The sequence below is a fragment of the Mercurialis annua genome, linkage group LG2, assembly GCF_937616625.2.
Source record: "Mercurialis annua linkage group LG2, ddMerAnnu1.2, whole genome shotgun sequence".
Taxonomy (NCBI): Eukaryota; Viridiplantae; Streptophyta; class Magnoliopsida; order Malpighiales; family Euphorbiaceae; genus Mercurialis; species Mercurialis annua.
The window spans coordinates 17,738,628-17,760,886 of NC_065571.1; the positions used below are offsets into that span (position 1 = coordinate 17,738,628).

A 22,259-nucleotide genomic window follows, 5' to 3' on the forward strand; every position below is an offset into this window, starting at 1 on the left:
ACACCATTTGTAGGAAAAATTCTTTTCTCTTTTTTTTTGTATTTGATTTTGATTTTGAATATGAATTTGATTTCGAGCGCTGCCTTTTTCTTTTGCCCTATTTTTTGGCCAAGAGGTTCTTGTGGATTCTCTTTTGGCAGGCTATTACTCCCTCCCCTCTTAAGGGTAGAACATATTGAAACAGAATTATCTTTGGACTTTGATTTTATCGTTTCCCTGTACCGGATATGAATGTGCCGGTTTATATACAGTTCGATGTTATTACTCATGCATGTATGGTGATTGGAGAGAATATTCTCGTTGATCGAGACATCACATAAATGCATATGATAGACTTCATTATTGACTCTGGAACTTGAATGCATTAAATAAAATTATTCAAAAATATTCAAATGCGGAAAATGAATAAAACTGGAACGATACATTGTTTAGGAAAAATAGATCTCCGAGATCCTGAGACTTGGGGTGGATCCCTATGCTTGTCTTGCTGGAGATGTCATGCACGTTGAGTTTGATGCGGGATGCCTATTCTTCTTGCTTTTAACACCGTTGTAGGATACTGAGTCTATAGCAGGAAAATATGGGGCCAATTTTCCGGGAATGCCTTCCTGGGACATGAGCAGGTCGTCGATGGGCGGTCCTTGGATGGTTGAGTCTTCTATTACTCCGTCTGGCTTCACTGAGATTTCTCCTATCCTATTCGGTTGCTTTGGGAAGATGAGACCTCCATTGTTTAGTCCGGTGGAAACCCTTGGTTTTATATTTAGCTGTTCTGGGTTACTGATTCTGGAGTCATGGAAGACCCGTTCTAATTTTGTCGGAGGCCGGAAGCCCGTTCTGACGCTGTAGTTGGCCGGAAGCCCGTTCTGACTCTGTAGTAGGCCGGAAGCCCGTTCTAATTCATTAGTAGGCCGGAAGCCCGTTCTGATTCTTTAGGAGGCCGGAAGCCCGTTCTGCCTCTGTAGTAGGGCGGAAGCCCGTCTGATTTATTAGGAGGCCAGAAGCCCGTTCTGACTCTATAGGAGGCCGGAAGCCCGTTCTGACTCTATAGGAGGCCGGAAGCCCGTTCTGACTCTTTAAGAGGGCGGAAGCCCGTTCTAACTGTATTCCGGGGTTGTGGACGGCCTGGCCAAAAAAACCCCTTCTGATCTGTCGGCTGTCTGGGTTGCTGATTCTGGACTCGTGGTAGAACCATTTTCTGGTATGTTGGACTAATTGCTTGACATTCTGGATGTTGAATGGGTACTGAATAGAGCAGTCAGTAGCATGGCTGCAAAGACAAGGGGTTAGTGAATGATGCATGTTGTCAACAAAGGGTTAGTATGATGGCATTTCATTGATACTGGATGCATGAGATGCATGATATGTTATGCAATGCAGGATTAGTTTTGAATACGTAGCACGTAGCAAGTTTGGCACATAGAACAGTTTGATATCACAGAGACACGTTGTTCCTTCCAACCTTATATCTCCCCACACACGTGTTCCGGGCAAGGTTTATTCCTAGGTATTTTGGTCTGGACCCTCGCATCGCAATGCAAGAGTCAACGTTCCTGCAAAGAGCTCTCTTCTAGCAATTCTAAAGCAGATAGACAGCATCTGTCGATGTAATGACTCTAAATCCCTTTCTGGAAGGAGTTTGAAAACATGTAGGGTGGACATGGAAGTCCGTTTTGAAATCTAGAATTTGATTTAGCCTGGCGGCTGTATCTAGCGAAAGGAGTTTTCACTAGACTGGTTATTGGAGGTTCGATTAAGCGAAGGTGTATCATTTAATCGGATTTGTTTTAGGTCTGGCCTAACTGGAAGTTTTGAAAATCTGGTTTTGAAACTGGAAAATTTGTTAGGCCAGACCTAAGACTAAGATTGAACTTGGTAGTTTTTGAAACACTGGATTTAGAATCATTACATTGACATCATTCCTTAAATACAATCATTATATTGGGTTGATCCTAGATGGTAGTGTCTCAGCTGAATATATGTGGGCTGAGTCATTGGGTTTGGTAGTAACCGGTTTAAGGCTCCCATATATAGATATACCTTTGATAGGTCTCCTCAATCCGAGTACAAACGACTGAGGTACTGTGCTGTGAGTGATACTACTCCGCATAAGACGTTATGCGCAATGGAATGCAGAGCCAGAGCGTGAGAGCGGCTATGAGTATCGGGGCTGGATAGGGACTCCTAAAGAGTAGGTGAGAAGAGGAATTTCTAATGCACAGCAACAGGTGCGAATATGTCTGGAAAATAAAGCTGGTGATCGATAAGGCGCAAACCGTGCGGTTTAGGTCCATGGAAACCGTTTTTGAAAAGAATTATGAAAACATTTTTGTGTTTATGTTTTAAAAACAGTCGATTTTAATCCCCAGTGGAGTCGCCACTGTGAGCAGAGCAGGGTTCGGGGGCCGCTCGCCCAAGGCTTATGGCTGACTTCTCGATCTGGAAATGGTTTGAAAAATGGAGTCGCCGCCTAGTTTAACTAGGAAATGCCTTTTAACCGACTAGATAGCCTTACTCGCCTCCGGTAAGACTATCGTGCATCGGACCAAAGACTAGAGTTCGTGGACCTCCCCGAGACTCTTGTGCTTGGCTTATCTGTTACCGGCTTTATTTTCTGAACATATTCGTATTATATCTCATCTCAACAGTATATGCAGTTCTCAGGATATGAAAGCTGTAAATAAACAAGTATGAAAGCAGTAAACACGTTTGACGCACATATGACTCAAATCTGGACTGGCATTTGAGGCAAGTAGCAGGTACTCCTAAGCATACATCTAACCTTAGAGGTTTCTAAAAAATAGCATAAGTCTGGCTGGTCTGGATTGATTACATGCACAAAGCCTAAAACTGAATGTATAAGTGTGATCAATTGATTTTATTAGGTGAATCTTGAAAAACCTATACAATCGTTACTACATTTTCGTATTAGTCCTACGATGTCTAAGTGATGGGCTGGATTTGCATTAATGGGCCAATTTTAGGTGATTAGTCCATTAACCGGTTATTATTGGATTTGGATGCTTTTGGAAAGCAGTAAACAGTGCCAGCATGCTCAGGGACAGTTGGATATACATACAAGGTTAGGAATACTTTTAAACCTCGTTGACTTTTAGTGCCTTGCACTCGCCCGGGGTTTTGACCATCGGTCTGGTCAGGATGGGCTCTTGGTCTGATCACGAAAGTTGTGCGTCTCGTCGATCCGGTTCTACTGGTTTGATCCAGAGTCGATTCCGAGTTCAGGTTAGCCCATAATCGACTCTAGAAGTTGCTGGTTTGCTGGGCCTCGGGCTCGTGGGCCCGATATATACATTATGTTACATTTTGGTATGTTTGAGTCCATTTTATGTTGGGCTTAGCCCGTTACAAAGCAGGAACATAAAGTACACGAAAAACAATAAATCTAGATCTAAACAGAATCTAATTCTGAGCTCAAACGAGCCCGGAAACCTAATTTGAATATTTGGGAGTCGTCTGGAAGATCTGAGAGTCAATTTGGAAACTGGATTCATCAAGAATCCGGTGCCAAGAGGAGTTGGTAGTGCCGGCAGGTTGGAGTGGCGGCGCCAACGTATTCTAGCGGCGGCACTAGTTTCAGTGGCGGCGGCACCGGTTCGTCGGCATGTTTAGAGCTCATTTTATTTTGCTTCGTTCTCTCTTGTTTCAGCTCCGTATTTCATGCAAAAGTAGTCAAAAGCGCATAAAATCGTACAAGGAATTCAAATATGGCATAATCGAAGTGTTTAATGCTCATTTAAATAATTTATTTTCTGGGCAGCAAGTACGTTTTTCAAGTTTTCATAGCAAAACAAGCTAAAATCTCCTAAAAACATGCATTCTAAGAGCTCTAGATTAACTGGGTTTATATATTTGAACTTAAACATGATTAATTACAGCAATTTAACATGTCTATCATCGAATTTTATGGCAATTATTGAAAGCATCGAATTGGTTAATTATAACTATTTTAATGGAAAAAGTATTAAAACTACCTAAACATGCATCCTAAGCACATAATTACAGCAATCATGGCAATTTTACACATATTTATGGCAAATCAAAGGAACATAATAAGAGGGTCCTCAGAATTACCGGTCTGAGTCATTGGCTCGTTTGCCAACGAGCTGGATGTGGAATCCGGCTTCGAATCTGGTGCTTGTACTACGTTCTTGGAGAATTAACACGTACTAGGGTGTTTCAGGAATGGACTTGTGTTTGTGTGTGTGCTGTGATTTTGGGTTTGCTATACTAAGATGGTGGCCGAATTTGATGTTTGTCTGTCTAGGGTTTGTGTGCCACTGTGTATGATATCTAGGGTTTGTGTGCCACCGTTAGCCAGGCTGGCTTAAGGCTGTATTTATAGTGGTTAGGGATGACCTAGGGTTTCCTAGAATCTTCTAGAACATTCTAGAATATTCTAGGGTGAAAGTGTGTGAAGTGATAAGTTATTAAGTGTTAAGATTAGTTTTAAACTCTATTTTTAATTAAATTCGGATTTAAAATTGGTGGCTTAGTAAAAGATTGCTAAAAAGTGTGTTTTGGTGCCTGAATGTGTTAAAAAAGGTTCCTCGGGCCCTATAGGTTTGGTTAAGGTCAATTTCAGTCCGTCAAACTTGATATTGGCTCATAAACTTCTAAGATATGGCAATTAATCCAATTTTTAGACTTAGATTACAATTTCGTTGGATTTTATGGGCTATTTACGCCTAATTACGTTTTAATCCTCCAAATTTGCAACTGTATACGCCTGCTTAGATTCCAGTAAGCAAATCGAAAGCTCGTCACCCGGACGGATTTCTCTAGAAATCATCATTGGACGCTTCAGTTCCTTATCACTTTTTACCTGTCCGAAAAATAGGTGTCTACAGCGCGTCATACATGTTAACTACTTTCAAACGTGTTTACTTTCCATTATATTCGGTGGACTGCATGATTGTTGAGATGAGAGAACCAGATATGTCATGTAAATAATAATACGGTTGATAAGTCAAGTACAAGAGTTTAAGCATAATGTCCAGAAATCCGGTCTTTTGGTCCGATGTACGATAATCTCACTCATAAGCGAGTGAGGTTATCTAGTCGGTCTTCCTAGCTGAACTAGGTGGAGAATCCTTATTTATCAAACCTTTCTCGATTCGAAGTGCTATAAGCCTGGGTGAGCGAGCCCCTCGAACAGTCGCTCCGCTCACACTCCTTCTTCATATGGCCTAAGGAGTCTTCCATGTCCATCCTCTCTTTTGTGATTCTCCGCATGTCGGAGTTCAGAGTGTTGAATTTAGTCTCTTATAGCTTATGCCGCGTCTTATGTTTAATATTGCGATTTAGAGCCAAAAATAAGACCTCAACACAGGCTACTTGCGATCGCATAAGTGTAGCTTGCAACCTTTTTCCTTTGGTTGCAATCACAACTCGTAGACTTGGGATCGCAAGACACTTTGGTAGAACTGCTGCTTGTGGCTTGAGAGAACAAGCTGGACGCAAGTCCTCTAACTTACGCTGAAACCACTCCAATAACCTCTGATCGATCCTTGCGTAATCGCTGATGCTCTTCTATCCTCTAGAATGCCTTAATTAAGACTAAACTCCTCAATATTGTGTATTTAACCCTGAAACACTCAATATACCAATGAGGCATAAAACTCTTCAAAATACACAATAAATGCATAAATAACAATGCAAGAACATGTAAAGAATAAGAGCATCTCTAATAGCCTCTTTAAATGGCTAAAACTCTGTATTATAAAGAGAATTGTTACAAAATGTTAATTCAATAGACTCTTTATTTTTTAAAATAAAAATAAAGAGTCATTTTGGCTCTTTACATGTAGAGAGCCAAACCAACTCTTTATCTATTAAAATCACGTGTATTTATCATTTATCACATCTCCTTCCACTCTGTCCTTATTTTTAGGAAGAAAAAAACTTCCAGTATCTTGCTACTTCCAAACGTACGTGTTGTGAACATATTCATGTTTCAAGATTTCTTTTTACTTCAGCTTCTTTTCTTCTTTTTACCTGAATTGATAAGCTGATATAGATAAAAACATGGATACCAATTCTGAATTTCCAACTCAACATTCAAACTCCGATGATGTTGAAATTTTTACCCGTAATTCAGAATTTAGTTTTTCTAATCCATCTAAAACTATTTTAAAAAGATCACGCAGCGGCAATTTTACAGTAGAAGAGGATCTTCATATTGTGTCATCATGGCTTAATATTAGCATAGATGTTTTGCAAGGAAATGAGCAAAAACACAGAACATATTGGACTCGGGTGTGGGAGTATTTTCATAAATACAAAGTTTTTGAATCCGAGAGTACACAGATTTATTTGATGAATCGTTGGTCAACAATTCAATTAGCTACAAATAAATTTTGTGGATGCTATGCTCAAATCGAATCAAGAAATCAAAGTGGAATAAATGAACAAGATAAGGTACGTATTACTTTATAATTTGAATATAGTTTTTGTTTTATATTGTTAATTTATTGTTTCTTTCAGATTGCTAATGCGAAAATTCTATATCAAGATATTAGCAAAGGTAAATTTCAGTTTGAACATTGTTGGAATATATTGAGGTTTCAGCCAAAGTGGTTGGAAGATTGTGAAAATAAAAAACCAATGAAGAAAAAAGATAAGATCCATGATAATACTTATGCTGCTGGGTTTAATTTAAGAGATGATAATACCACAAGTACGAATTTTGTTGATTTGGAGAGACCTCCGGGAAGGAAAGCTGAAAAAGAAAAAAAGAAAAGAAAGCAAAAACAGATGGAAAATGAGTCGTCAGATTCTTATGTGAATATTCTGCAGGAAATGAGAGAGGAAAAGAAGCAATTCAATGAAAAAAATTGAATTTATTTGAAAAGGTTTATGTTCAAGGGCAAGAGAGACTTGCTTATGAGCAAGAAAAGTTGCGATTAGAACAACTGAAAGAGGATGAAAGGATAATGGCAATCGACACAGCAGGAATGCCTGAATTGCTTGCAAATTTTTATGTTCGATGTCAAACCGAGATTGTTGAAAGAAAATTGAGAAATTACTGAAATTTCAATTTTTGTAGTGACTGCATTTGTTTTACTAATTAGTTTTATCAGTTATGTTCAAGATCAAGTGACAGATTTCTTATTTGTAATGTAAATGTGTGAGAATCTGAATTGGATTTATTCTCAATATATGCAATTAGTTTTATCGATTTCTAGCTTTTATGATGGTTTAAAGGTGTATTTACTTAAGTTTTATCGATTTCTTAATATTGTGATGGTTTATAGATTGTTTACTTATGTTTTATTGATTTCTTGCTCTTGTGATGATTTTCAGCCAATGTTTACTTAAGTTTTAATACAAAAATATAGCTTTAAGAAGTCTATAGATTGAATGTACAACTTTCTGGGACAAAAATGAGTACAACAGACAAAAGAAGATGAATGGAATGTGAAACCAGAAGAGCTGTTGATAATTCTGCAGCAATAACTGTAATTTCAATCAAAAAATATAAATGTATGCACAATTTATCAGTGAATCAAAAACTTATTGATTCTCTGTTAAGCTATCACAATTGGGTTCCCAAAATAAGTTCAGACCAAAAGTCAGAACAAGCTAGGAAAACAGTTTGTACAATATCGATGGAGACACAAAAAGTACTAAAGTTGCAACATTCCATTACAAAATGTCCAGATTCAATAGCATAATTATTTTAAGAAAATTGATTACTAAGCATGTATAATGATATTCTTGCTTTTAACACAATTCATATTGATTTTTAATCTCAGCCTTAACAAATAGCTACTTCAAAAAGGAAATGGTGTGGTTTAATTTGTTCGAGGCTTGTCAACTTCTGTAGTTTATATTGTCTTGCTTAGTCAATATTGCGGGTCTGCATATTTTTGGTGCATGTTCAAGATTGATAGACATAGAGAGTGTTCTATGTGAAAACATAAATTGAAGACCATTCATTATATGTATCATGTTGGTTTGGTCAAATGATCTAAGTGAATGGTTAGCTTGAGCTTTACCGGCTCTTTAATTAGAAATTATATATTGGTTTAATAGACATAGCTTGAGCCACGATTTTTATCTTTGCTGGTTCAATACTTCATGTTAGACAATAATGTTTAGTTCAAGGTTATATTTCAACTTTACACCAAACATTTACCATTACAAATTAAGAGAGCTAGGATTGATTTATTCAGTAAAAAATGATCTTATATGACCATTTGGTTATCCAAAAGGAAACTATAATCAAGCATTTGAAGAAAAAAAACACATTTAAATAGTCATGGTAATCATAGTCGGCACCATCTTCATATGTCTGATCTCCATCAACATAATCCTTTCTTTCTGGAAGACTACAGCCCTGATAAGAGTCGTCGTCTGCACAATACCATAAAAGAGTACTCCAGTATGTGTCCTGCAAATTGCAAACAGCACAACATAAGTATTTCAGCAAAACTCAGCTCAATACGTTACTACAACAAAGATAGGGAAAAAATCATCCAACAAACAAGAAAGCAGAAAATAATTACATACCAAGCAATTATAACAGACTAAAAACTTTCCGGCTAAGTTTTGAGGTGTCCTGTTTGACCATGTAAACTGAGGCCCTTGATAACCCAAATCATGTAATCTCAAGTTATTAATAATGCTCTAAGAACTCTAAATGATGGAAATGGACATAAGGCAAACCTCATTCTTTCTCCAAATGATCTATAATTTCATTAAAGTCACTATACAATGCATAGGTAGGAAGTAGTACAGATTGTAGCTGACTAAGATAATGAACTGATACTCCCTAATCGTCCTATTAACATTTTGATGATAGAAAAACATATCAAACTTCACACTAACAAAATAATAAGACAATGTAATACAACAAATAAACATGATATCTGTACAAATAAAGAGACCACATATAAGAATGCAACACAAAGATGTCTCCAAGAAAAAGAAGTGGTCTGACAATTAAAGAGAGTATTACTATTTTAAGAAACAAGAGAGCAGGTATAAATGCAAATACACCCAAAATAAACCTGAGCTACAAAAAGTTCACAAACTTCATCATCTAAGAGGAAAAATAAAAAAATACACTTCATGTCCATGATAGTCAACAAATACATTTTAGATTGGGCGTATTTTTCCAGGTGACCTAAGTAAGCCAGCTACATAAAGTTCAAAAACTACATTTTATACCAAAAAAATTAACTCTCTATTTTACTTCCAGTATAGTCTAAAATCAATAATCAAACTTGATGATACGTCAAATTTCAAACTTAACTAAAATTAAAATTAATAACATCAGAAATATTTACTTAATTATTGTTGGAATATGCCTAGAATTCTAATTCCTATTTGTATTAGGACTCTATTAATGAAGTGTTTGAGAGAATGATAACTTTGTTATCATTGGCTAATTAGGAAGTATAAATCCAATTAGGATTAATATTCCTAATGCCATATAGACTATTTATTCACTATAAATACACTACCTTATTCACCTTTTAGACTACACCAAAAACCGAACACACAATGTAGACGTTGATGTGAATAAGGCGAAAAGAGGGTGTGTGTAGTGTGAGGAATAAAAGTTAATTCTAACCCTTTCGGGTTATTTTTTATAGAGAGTTAAACACTTTATGGGTTTTTTCCTTCGAAGGGCATATTTATTAGAGATGTTCTCTATTTGGTGATTCTCCACCAATTTTGTATTCCTTTTGATGATTAGTGGATGGCTCGAATCTTTCGCCCGTGGATGTACGCGTTAAAGCAGAACCACGTAAATCTCTTGTGTTATTTATTATTTTGCTATATTGTTATTTGTTGATCAAATCCATAATTAAATACCTACCGAATAGTTTCGATTCCGCTGCGCATACCAATCCGGTCAAGAACCGGTCACGACAATTGGTATCAAAGATTCAACATCGGTATCAATATTACAACAATTGGTATTAGAGCCAATTTGGTTTTCAGATTTAATTTTGGATTATGATATGGCAAAAATATTATTTTGAGGATTTCGCAAGGCGCAATTACTTGACACAAAGAAGATTTTTTGGAAATAGAGAAGCCACCAAATTTGGAAGTGCTGAAAGTCGTCAATTGAAGACAGACTTGGGTATGAAAATTCTTAAGGAGATTTATGTGATGGAGATCAGCTACTTTAAACTACAAAGAAAAAAGGTATGACTTTTCTAAGCACACAACTATTTGAGGATTTTATAGAGCCTTTGTAAGATGAATGATTGAGGCAATCTCTTTATACTCTCATGAAATTCTATTAGTGATTCGAATCTAAAAATTGCTTTTAATGTACTGAACGAAGAGTTCGGTTGGGCATAGTCAGATTTTGATAAAATCATGACATTGCAAAAAGAGATTTTGTTTTGAATAAGTAGCAATCTTAGACACAAGATGGATTACAACGTTTGTAATTTGGAATGGCGTCACTATTGGATCACTCATAAGTCAATTTGTTTGGAGATAATTAGATGATGACTGAATGCTAGCGGTTACAGGCGAAACAGGTTAGAGAACCAGTCTACGCTTAAAATTGCAGCATAATTGTTTTTTATCCAAAATTTATGCAGATTCAGGTTGTTCATATCACCTATGTGCCAAATTGGATTGGTTTTCTGACTACAACTGAGTTGATAGTGGAGTGTAGTTATGGGTAACGGTCAATACATGTAGAATTTTGGGATATTTTAGTTCAGTCAAGGGCAAGATGCATAATGAGACAGTTAGAACAATAATGAATGTTCAACATGATTTCTATATGCACATGTCTGGTATCTCAACATATAAAACTACGAGTTTTATGGATTATTTGGCGATGAAGTGAGATTGGATGCTGCACTTGTGATGTATGCTCATTGGGTTGGTCGACTTATGAAGATTAAGTGATATGCTACGACCTCAACATTTATTTTTTGATTTAATCATTATAGGCTACTAATGACGTTTGTTTCTGGTATCAGTTTTAAGACCAACGAAATTCGAAGCTTTGTGAAATTTTGATTGATACACCCGAAGATAGTAAATCTTCAAGTCATTTTGGTTTCAGCAAGTTCAAGACGTTCTTGAAACTTGTATGGTCCTCCTCAAAGAACCTCTTTTGGAATAAGTTCAGATTGGACTTAAATGGAGAAGGTGGAGCACAACAGTAATCACACTTTATTGGAGAATTCAAGTCAAGGTGGAGATTGTTAGAATATGCATAGAATTCTAATTCCTATTTGTATTAGGACTCTATTAATGAAGTGTTTGGGAGAAGGATAACTTTGTTATCATTGGCTAATTAGGAAGTATAAATCCAATTAGAATTAATATTCCTAATGCCATATAGACTATTTATTCACTATAAATACACTACCTTATTCACCTTTTAGACTACACCAAAAACCGAACACACAATATAGACATTGATGTGAATAAGGCGAAAAGGGGGTGTGTGTTAGTGTGAGGAATAAAAGTTAATTCTAACCCTTTCGGGTTATTTTTTGTAGAGAGTTAAACACTTTGTGGGTTTTTTCCTTCTAAGGGCATATTTATTAGAGATGTTCTCTATTTGGTGATTCTCCACCAATTTTGTACTCCTTTTGATGATTAGTGGATGTCTCGAATCTTTCGCCCGTGGATGTACGCTTTAAAGCAGAACCACGTAAATCTCTTGTGTTATTTATTATTTTGCTATATTGTTATTTGTTGATCAAATCCATAATTAAATACCTACCGAATGGTTTCAATTCCGCTGCGCATACCAATCCGGTCAAGAACCGGTCACGACAATTGGTATCAAAGATTCAACATCGGTATCAATGTTATGACAATCATAAAAAAAGACTTTCAATATGCTTACTTACAAGTCGCATGCCCAGAATAATATCCATAAACGTTGATGTTTAGGTACGACTTCCATGTGTTCTCCATATATGCTCTATTAGATCTTGTTGTAGTTGAAAGTAAGTATCTCTATCCCTAATCCGACGATGACATTGAATAAACTCCAAAAGCTCTGCTGAACGCTCTTGGGAGACTGATATATCAGGATTGACATCAAATGAATCATAATTATAATCTAAATTTTTAACATGTCTTTCATCTTCAACAATCATATTATGTAATATAATACAAGCTTTCATAATATTTTTAAGAGTTTCACGATGCCAAAAACGTGCTGGTCCACGAACGATGGAAAACCGTGCTTGCAACACTCCAAATGCTCGTTCAACATCTTTTCTTGCCGACTCTTGAGCTGTAGCAAATTGTTTGTGCTTATTAGATTGTGGCATTGGAATTGTTTTCACAAATGTTGACCATGAAGGATATATACCATCAGCAAGATAGTATCCCATTGTATATTCATGACCATTGATCGAATAGTTAACCGGGGGGGCTCGTCCTTTAGCAAGTTCCGTAAATAAGAAGGATCGCTCCAAAACATTAATGTCATTATGCGATCCTGGTAGTCCAAAAAATGCATGCCATATCCAAAGATCATATGAAGCGATAGCTTCAAGAACTAACGTCGGTTCACGAACATGACCAACATACATACCTTTCCAAGCAACTGGACAATTTTTCCATTTACAATGCATAAAATCAATACTTCCTAACATTCCAGGAAATCCACGACTATCCCCTTCTTTTAACAATCTATCAGTATCAACTTTTGTAGCAGATCTCATGTATTTTTCTGAAAAATAGAAACTATTGCCTCAACAAATTTTTTGAGACTTTCAATTGCAGCGCTTTCACCAATTCTGACATATTCATCGACATAATCAGCTGCAACTCCATACGCAAGCATCCTTAAAGCAGCGGTAATTTTTTAGAGAGAAGACAACCCCAATAAACCAGCAACATTTTTTTTTTGAACAAAATATGAGTCACAAGATTCAACGGCTGATTATATACGAATAAAAAGAGATCGACTCATTCGAAATCTCCTACGAAATGCACTTGGGGAATACACAGGATTTTTTCCAAAATAATCATGATAAAGCTTAAAATGGCCATGTATTCTATTACGCCATAAATAAGCACGACTGTAAATTGACCTATGATACAACATCCTCCTTTTTTTATTGAGTGACTCTCCTATAGTAGATACTATCAATTCTAAATCATCATCATAATCAGAATCATCAAGACAAAAATTAATTAAATTTGTAGAGGGCATGTTGTTATAGAAAGAAAGTGAAACTCACTTAGCACAAAAAAATCGGAAGACCAACTGCAGATAGAGATTTATGGCATGATACTAAAGGATGCTGATGCGTTTTTCCTCCACCACAAACTTTCTTGCTACTTTTGATCACAAGATGTTTAATTTGATTCTAATTTTTGTTATATTTGTGCAGGTTCAGTTATGGAACAAGAAACTAGAAGTGAAGGCATCGTAAAAATGAGAGGGAAAGTGAAAATAGTAAAGATAAAAATAGAGGGAAAGTGAAATAATAAAAAATAAAATGAATTTAAAGAGCCTATTGAATTTACTTTAAATTTGAACTCTTTATTATTAAAAATTCTCTCTATCTGTGTAAAGATGCTTTCCAATTTTAAAGATGCTCTCCTAATAATTTTTTGTTGACTCGTTTGCAGGTTGTAAAGAATTACATCAAAACGGCGTCTAGTGATAAATAATCGTTTAAAAGGTGCATGATCGTTTGGGAACATACAGTCACTTAAGAGCTCATTTGGACCCTTGTTGATCTGACTTTGACTTCGACTTGAGTTGATAAGTTGGAGCCAAGCTAAAAGATCGTTTAGAAATTCGAATGATCATTATTATGAATTTCTTTCACTAAAATGATTTTCTACACAATTAAGGTCAGAAACTTTAAACACGTAAGAAAGTTATTACTATAAGACTCTGCACGTTTATCATCATTCACACTCCAGTCCCTCTAATTTGAAAACCAAACGATATGGTCCTTCACTTTTATTTTCGTCAACAATTTAGTCCATCCGTCCATTTTTAGTGTTAGTTAATGGAGATAAAGGATTTAGGGATAAACTAATTTTCAAACACGAGAGACGAAATCATTGACAAAAATAAAAATGAGGGACGAAATTGTTGAGAAACAAAATTTGGAAAATATATAATTTCGTTAACTCAGTTGAATAACACCAAAAATGGACAGAAGGACTAAATCGTTGATGGAAACAAAAGTGAGGGATCATATCGTTTGATTTTTAAACAAAAAAGATTAAACTATGAATTATAACAAATATGGAGATCAAATAATAATGGCCAAACCCATTCTGAGGTCCTTCTACTCTTTACTTTTTTTTTTCAATAGGTCCTTCTACTTCAATTTGACGTTTACAGGTCCCTTAAACTTCAATTTTGTTGTTATTGTACCCCTACACGGATGGAATGTGGAGAGTGTGTCACACTCTCCGTTAAATGATAAACTTCCGTTAAATAATGACGTGTCAAAATAAAAATAAATAAAAAAAGTAATGTGGCTAAAATTCAAGAATCAATTTGCACTTTTTTCCTTCTAACTTCTTCTTCCTCACACATCTCACACATCGCCCACATCGCCGGAGTAAGAAAAAAGGATCAGCTGGCCACCGCTTTCTTTTCTTCCATATGGAGTTCGTCTCCTCCATTAACGGAGGAAACGAAGCTGTTCGTCTTCTCCATTATTGGAGGAAACGAGATCTTGTTTATTGCAGGAAACGAGATCTTGTTTCTTCCATTGATGGAGGAGACGAAGTTGTTCGTTTCCTCCATTAATGGAGGAAATGAGAACAGCTCGTCTCCTCCATGGAAGAGACGAGAAGAAGGTCTCCTCCATTAATGGAGGAGAGACCTGCTGGTTTCTCCTCCATTAATGGACGAGACAAAGCTTGTCGTGTAATAAGATCAGCAGTGCAGAGACTCGTGAAAACAGCAGTTGAATCTTGAACACAATATATTGGAAGCAACTGGTACCGTGCATATCAATAAGTAAACTGATCTTTGTTTCCATGGGTTAGTTTCATCTTGATTCAGTATTCCCTTTGTGATTCATCAGGTCATGGTAATACAAGAGTAAACACATAAGTTGGCCAAGAATGCAGAAAAAGAACCAGAATATCATATTTCCCACAATTGAGCTTCTGAACGTCTTTTGAAGATAACTAGTGATCAAGACCAAAGGTCTTAGGGAATGGTGGACGGTGGTGGTCGGAGTGCGGGTGGGCGGCGATTAAATTAAAATTTCAGAATTAATTTTTATTTTGAAATTAAAATTAGATTCCGATTTAAATTGAAATTTAATTAAATTACATTAATTTTTATGTGGGGCCGGTTGGAGTAAGGGAGGATAAAAACGGCAGCGAGACTAAAATTACGAACTAAATTTTATTTTGAAATAAAAATTAAATCTCGAAATAAAATAAAATTTAATTAAATGAACAAAATTTTATGTAATGACCGGCGGAATAATATTTTTTTCTCGAATAAATTAATTATAATTCTATCTCGAAATTAATTATAATTGTTAAATTAATTATAATTACTTAATTAAAAAATATAAATTATTTATAAATATAAATTGGGTTTGATTTTTGTTTGTAGATTAAGTAAAAGGGTTTAATTGTATTATAAACTAAATATAAGAGTTTTAATGTGTTATTTACTTTATTTTAAATTTAAAATGTCATATATTTTTTTCAACACTCTCAATAACAGAGAGTGTGACACACTCTCCAAATTCCATCCATAAAAGGATATAATAAAAACGAAACTGAAGTTTAAGGGACTTGTAAGCGTCAAATTGAAGTAGGAGGACGTATCGAAAAAAACGTGAAGAGTAGAGGGACCTGAAGATGGGTTTGGCCAATAATAATTTATACATATATATTAATGCTTTTTAGTATGGCTTTAAAATTATACTTAACAAGATAAAAAAAAAATATCATTTGAAAGATAATTTAGTTTCCCTTTAAATGATAGAAATACCATTAAGCAACCACATATTTCTTTCCCCTTTAAACAATATAATTATCACTATGATTTCTCTTTATCTCTCTCTCTCTCTCAAGCATAGTCAAGTTATAAATATTAGAGAGAGAAGCATCTAATCTTCTTCTACTCCATATCTCCATAGCCACACTCATCTCAGTAAATTTGATAAATCAATGGATTATTTGATCCTTAGAGTTATTAGTTCAGTTGTGATGGTAATGGCATACAAAGCTAAAGCAGAGTGCGATTTGTTTAGTGGGAGTTGGGTCATTGACGACCGTACCTACCCTCTCTACAACGCCTCCATTGTTTGTCCATTTCTTGAGAAAGAATTCAGCTGCCAGAAAAATGGCCGTCCCGATTTGCTATACACCAAGTACAGATGGAAGCCATTGGGCTGTGATTTGCACAGGTACCCTTCGTTTCTCTCTTATTTTACTCTGCTTCTCTTTTCACCCACGCTCAGACCAGTAATGGTTTTAAAATAATTTAGATTACTTTATTCTTTTAAAGTTGGAAAAATAATTACGTATAGAAACTGTATTTGTATGTGCGTTTCTGTAATTCCATAACGTGACACTAGTTTGGATGGCTAAGACACCTTTAAGTGTTTTAAGAGATTGCGTATTTAAATCACGTTTTCGTAACTAATAAACTAACAATTGAGAATCGAAATAGTCGATTACGATCTTTGACCAAAAAAATCAATTAATTAATTTATATAAACTATTTAAATCATTTATAAAAAGAAAACTATTTAAATCAACTTTTAAATTTTTGAGTGGATCTGGACAATCTCTTTTCCCGCTATTATCTCCGGCTCTGAATAGGCTCAGGCTGGCACTGACATGGTCTCATGCAAAAGTCTGAAAGAACCATAACTCCTTATTTTTTTTTTTTATCATTGTTGGAGGATTTACAACTTTATTTCAAATTTTTGATATACTTTTATAAAAATTTTATTGCTATATGTAAAGGTAGGTCTTTGCAATCAGTCAGCTCGGTTATCAAACTAAAAAAAAAAATGATAATTGAAGTTTGGTAAAATTATAAAATTGAATTGAGCCTAATTTTAAATTTAAATTCCACTAAATCAATTGAAAAGTGCTGTTTGGTTCTATTATAACCCAAATTTTTTATATTTTCAAATTAATTCAAACATTAAATTAAATAGTTAGTGTCTAATAAATAATTTTATATATTTATTAGCATATTATATGAAATTTATTAATTTATATATCAACTATACTAAAAAATATAGACCAAAAAATATAATTAATTTCGATAGTTATATTTTTGGTTTTTTGGTCTTTTCGGTTTTCAAAATTTTCAAACCAAATCAAAATCTGAACACTAAACTTTTACCTAATTACAAACCGAATCAAACTGTATTCACCAAATAACCGAACTATAATCGCAATTTCGGTTTAATTTGGTTCAATTCTACGATTTGGTTTGATTTTTGCTGACCCCTAAATAAAGGTGGGCAAACCAACAAACAAAGTCAGAAAATCAAACCGAAAAATATAATTCAATGGTACGAATTTTTTTTATTTTTAATTGTAAATTTTATAGTTAATTATTTAGGTTTAGAGTTTAAAGTTGTTAAAAACCATAGTTAATAGTTTAATTGATTTATAAGTGTTTATATTTGCAAATATTTTAAATATTAAATAAACTAATATCTCTATTCTATATATGTAAAGAAATCTAAATAAATATACAGTATTTTCTTATTTATAAAGATATTTGTTTCATAAGAAAATATACAAAAAGATATTATTTAGATAGAAAAATATTTATTCTGAAAAAAGATTTACTTAAAATAAATAGGTATAAAATATTATGTACCTACTTAAATAATTAGTTTGAATTTATGTTTTTTTCTTTATAAATTATTTTAAATTCTACAACAATATTTATTATTTGCTAATAAAATTAAATGAAATAAAATTGTAATTTTTATTGAACTACGTGAAAGTATATTCTATAAAATTTAAAATTTGTATGGTTAAAATATTTCAAATAAAAAAATTCAACGATTTTAAGGGATTATCAAATTAAATGGTTAACTTTTATAGATATTATTTTTAAATTTTTAATTTTAAAAACTATAATTTTATTAATCTGTTTATAAATAAAGTTATGGACCGGTTAATCTGTTCTATTTAGATAATATACTATGCGAACTAAATTAGAGTTTCAATTAAGTTATTTCACATACTAAACAATTAATTAATTCACTATTTTAATTCATTTTTATTAAATAAAAATTTAAAATGACTCATAAAATACATATTAAATTATTTTTAATATTAAAATTATCAAAAAAATATTAGAATTAAATTAATTTTGTTGAAAAAATTAATTCAATTAAAAATATTTATCTAGTTAGCTAACCTATTAAAAAAATAAGAATATAATGTGAGGTAGTCAAAATAAAGATTAATCTATCAATTATGAATTGAAAAAGTATTAATTTTAAATAAATTTTTTAATAAAAATTCTAAAATTAATTTTGAAGTGATTCGGTATGCAATATGATAAATAACAGAAAATATTTTATAAATAGTAGTACATCTTAAACATTTAGTTTTTATGAGTTATACTAATGTTCATAAAAGAAACCTTCCTACTCGTAATTTACTATATGTTTACACCAATTTAGTTTATTTATTCATAATCGATAGGATGATTTACATTTAGAGTATTTTAAATTATAGATCTTATTATTTTTAAAAATTCATTTAAAATACTCTTCTTTGAAGTAGTTTTAGTTTTTTTTTTAGAAAATAGTTTTAGTTAGTTGATTATGAATTTCACAAAAACAATATTTTTAATATTTTAATATTAAAAGTAGTTCAATATGTATTTTATGATTTTAAATTATTATTTAATAAAAATATATATTGATTAGTAATTTAATAGGAGTTTATATTTAGTTTGTATTTTTAATTAATATAATTAAACTTTTTGATATAAATAAGTCAAATTAGTTTATTAATTATGAACATAAAAGAATTTCACTCTTCGTTTAAAATGTTTTATTTTAAATTTCATTTTTATTTTGAAAATAATATAATTTAAATTTTTAATTTTGAAAAGGGACGGGATAGGTGCTATGTTTTGATAGGTAATTAGAAACAAAAATATCGTTATCATTATTTTGCTTCCACATGAGCCAATAATGATGGGAAAATTGTTATATAAAGTTTCGTATTAGTTTCATAGCGCGTGGCCATCAAGGAATAGAAGAGGACGAATGTTTACTCGTTTTCTTCTTATCGGGCTACGAATAGAACGCACGCGCTGCATCGTGCGTTTAGTACTGTACTATAGTTAGTGTAGTTGAGCTTTTGCTGTGGGGTAGGGACAGAGATATTCTCTTACAACACATGTGGGAATATGAAACACTGGCATAATGTTTGTCTTATTTCATCAAATAGAAACATTTGTCCATGCGAGTTATGAGAATGCTTAATCTTTACCATTTAAGCCAATGCTTAATCCATCGTTTAACTTCTATGGTAATCCAATTGTATCTTTAATTTAGAACTAATGGCTTTAAATATTCAAATGTCTGCTAAAATTTCTATCTTATTTAACTTTTAAAATTGTGTGATAATGTTCAAAATCATACTTACATTATTTAAAAGTATCTCAACCCGATAAACAATTTGTTGGTGCTGATGTGTTGCTGGTGTAGACTGCCATATGTCTGCCATGTATAAAAAAAAAATATTTTTGAAACTTAGACACAACGAGAGCTTTTACTAAAAGTTTGATCTTTTTAAATCGTTATCTACATCTTTTGTTGAATGTTTCTCATACATGGTAAATAGGTAAAAATTTATGGGAATACACATCAGCATCAATTGAAGCGATATAATATGATATGAGCTATTATTGAGATGTTTTACAAGTTCTGACAAGATAAAAAAATTCGCTAAATATTTAGTTTTTTGTGTTGCCTTGAATTTATTTTTCATCTTCTCGTTTAATTTATTAAACAAACGAAGGATCAACTCACTTCATGAAATTGACACGGGATATCAGAAAGGTTATTTTCAAGGGAATTAAACTATTTTTATCTTTGACTAAATCAAAACATTTTCACCCCTTTATAAAAAAGAGAGTGAAATATGATTTTAAACATAATTCTTAATTAATTTTAATTACCTCTAATTAAAACTCTAATTGTAACACAAATTAAATCCTAAATCAAACCATAATTAACCTAATTACACCTTATCAATCCAATCCACCACTATTAGTAGAAATTGCCACCCTCACTCACCTTCACCCAGTTTATATCTCTGGTGGTAGCAACTCAAGCCATTTGTACCATAAACACATACCAGTCTTTAACTGCAATAGTAGTGGTGAAAAAGTAGCAGCAGGCGTTGATTCCCGCTATTGCAGTCCATTGTGAAGAAAAACAGAGGAAGAAGAAATAGGCAATGGTTGTTCATGTGAATCACGAAAAACCTATTGAATGCGGCGAGGCGCCAATAGAGGTTTGGCAAAGGCTGTCGCAGTATCGATGTAAGAGGAAGAAGAAATACGAAAGTGAAAAAGCGCAAACAAAGTCTTTATAATTTTATTTAAAATTGATACAATATTTGAACTATTAAAATTAAAAGAAAATAATTGATTTTTAAAAATTAATAAATACTAATTTGAGGAATGAAATAAATAATAAAGATCATTTTAAATCTTTTTTCATTTCGTAAAGAAAAGTGTGTTTCACGTAGGATGTGTGATTGATAGATGGTCTTTTTTGATCTGATTCTATTAAGTTTAGGGTAAAAATAATATTATTCATTTGAAAATGACATTATGACAAGTTAAGGGAATAAATTGATCATTTGTTATTTATTGAACAATTTTATTTATTTATTTAGTCTCTAAACAATAATTTTTTTTTATCAAAATACAATATATATTTATTTATAAACTAATACTGAGCATGTGAAGAAAACATTTAAAACTGATGTGCAAATGAATAAAGTACAACTCATAACATTCTCTAATCACAATAAGTAAATCTTTAACATCAAACACATTTTATCATTAATTTATATCGTTCATTATAAAATAAATGGTATAAATTAATTGGACAAAAAGTGAACTTTTTTTATGTACACCATTCATTTTTTAATAAATGATGTGAATTCAATAAACATAACCCCTCATGTTCAAATGAAGATGAGAGAATTCCAATTCGATTTATAATATTAATTGATGGCATCCTTTATAATCTATTTTTGTTTGGTTTACTTCTGAACTTATTACTTTCTATTAAAATATATATATGCCAAGTGAAATTCATATTACACATACGTATTAATATTTAATATTTCATTTTAATTTTTTTAATGAAATTGAAGTATTTAATACTGTTTTGATATTTTAGTTTGTCAATATTATTGTTTCTCATTAATGATGATAAAGGTATTACCATATCATTATTGGAAACATCGTTAACAGTGAACAGCCACAGTCTTGTCCAACTACATTTTACTGTTGTAAAAGCAAAAACAATAAAAATATTATTTCCGTTTCACTTTATTTGTCCTATTTTTTATTTTTAACATCCCAAATTAATTGTCACCATTTGATTATAGACATGCACCTTTCTCTTTTATCCTTAATATTAATGGATAGAATTTATTGATTAATGTGAATAATAAATAAGTGTATGAGACTAATTTGTATTTTCAATATAAGAATTTAGATTATTTTATTATATTAAATGATCTTGCAAGGCATTAAATGCTATTTTTAGTTCATTACTTACATTTGTCTTATTTAATATATAATTCTAAATAATAACCCAACAACCAAAAAATATAGTGAAGGGTATAAAAAAAATATATGTTAATATGTTAATATTTTTTTAATATGTGTGAAAATAAAAATTGGACAAATAAAATGGGGCAGAGGGAGTATCATGTTTGTTTTTTATCGTATTTTTTGAATTTTTCTATCGTGATTTTAATATTAGTGTTTACACTGATACAAAATATTATTAGACATAATTATGAGCTGAGTTGGGCTTATTTGGGTGTGTGCCCCATTAGCCAAGTAGATTAAATTTTTTATTAATATTTATTTCTTATTTAAAAGTTCTATTCTTTTTACAATAGGATTTTCTATTTTAGGGAGATTATTTTTATAAATAGCTGAATTTTAGTTTAATAAAGGATACATCAATTTTCAAACAAACCAAAATCAAATTCAGGTTTTTTTATCTTAATCTCCAGATTAAATTTAACTTAAGAGTATATTGAAC

At 32.6% G+C, this 22,259-nt stretch overlaps 3 protein-coding genes across 4 annotated transcripts in view; 2 read left to right on the plus strand and 1 right to left on the minus strand.

Moving 5' to 3' along the window:
• Window positions 1–6,045: 6,045 nt before the first annotated feature.
• LOC126668305 (glutathione S-transferase T3-like) lies at window positions 6,046–7,049 on the plus strand. The gene is made up of 3 exons (XM_050361510.1): window positions 6,046–6,438; window positions 6,505–6,801; window positions 6,873–7,049. The coding sequence occupies exons 1-3, from the start codon at window positions 6,046–6,048 to the stop codon at window positions 7,047–7,049; spliced, it is 867 nt and encodes a 288-aa protein (XP_050217467.1).
• Window positions 7,050–11,903: 4,854 nt separating this feature from the next.
• LOC126668306 (uncharacterized) lies at window positions 11,904–12,689 on the minus strand. The gene has a single exon (XM_050361511.1). The coding sequence runs from the start codon at window positions 12,687–12,689 to the stop codon at window positions 11,904–11,906; it is 786 nt and encodes a 261-aa protein (XP_050217468.1).
• A 3,234-nt stretch (window positions 12,690–15,923) lies between these two features.
• Window positions 15,924–22,259, plus strand: part of LOC126669366 (protein trichome birefringence-like 41) — a 33,489-nt gene continuing 27,153 nt past the window's right edge. Inside the window, exon 1 of one of the 2 annotated variants that reach the window (XM_056104754.1) lies at window positions 15,924–16,376. In XM_056104754.1, the coding sequence (XP_055960729.1) occupies window positions 16,138–16,376 (239 nt within the window). In that variant the 5' untranslated portion in view covers window positions 15,924–16,137. The remainder of the gene's footprint in view (window positions 16,377–22,259) is intronic. The other variant, XM_050362818.1, reaches the window with a different exon arrangement.

Coding starts and splice junctions, on each gene's coding strand:
- LOC126668305 (XM_050361510.1), top strand. CDS start 6,046: ATGGATACCAATTCTGAATTTCCAACTCAACATTCAAACTCCGATGAT. Junction 6,439..6,504: donor GAATAAATGAACAAGATAAG/GTACGTATTACT, acceptor TGTTTCTTTCAG/ATTGCTAATGCGAAAATTCT. Junction 6,802..6,872: donor ATGAGTCGTCAGATTCTTAT/GTGAATATTCTG, acceptor TTATTTGAAAAG/GTTTATGTTCAAGGGCAAGA.
- LOC126668306 (XM_050361511.1), bottom strand. CDS start 12,689: ATGAGATCTGCTACAAAAGTTGATACTGATAGATTGTTAAAAGAAGGG.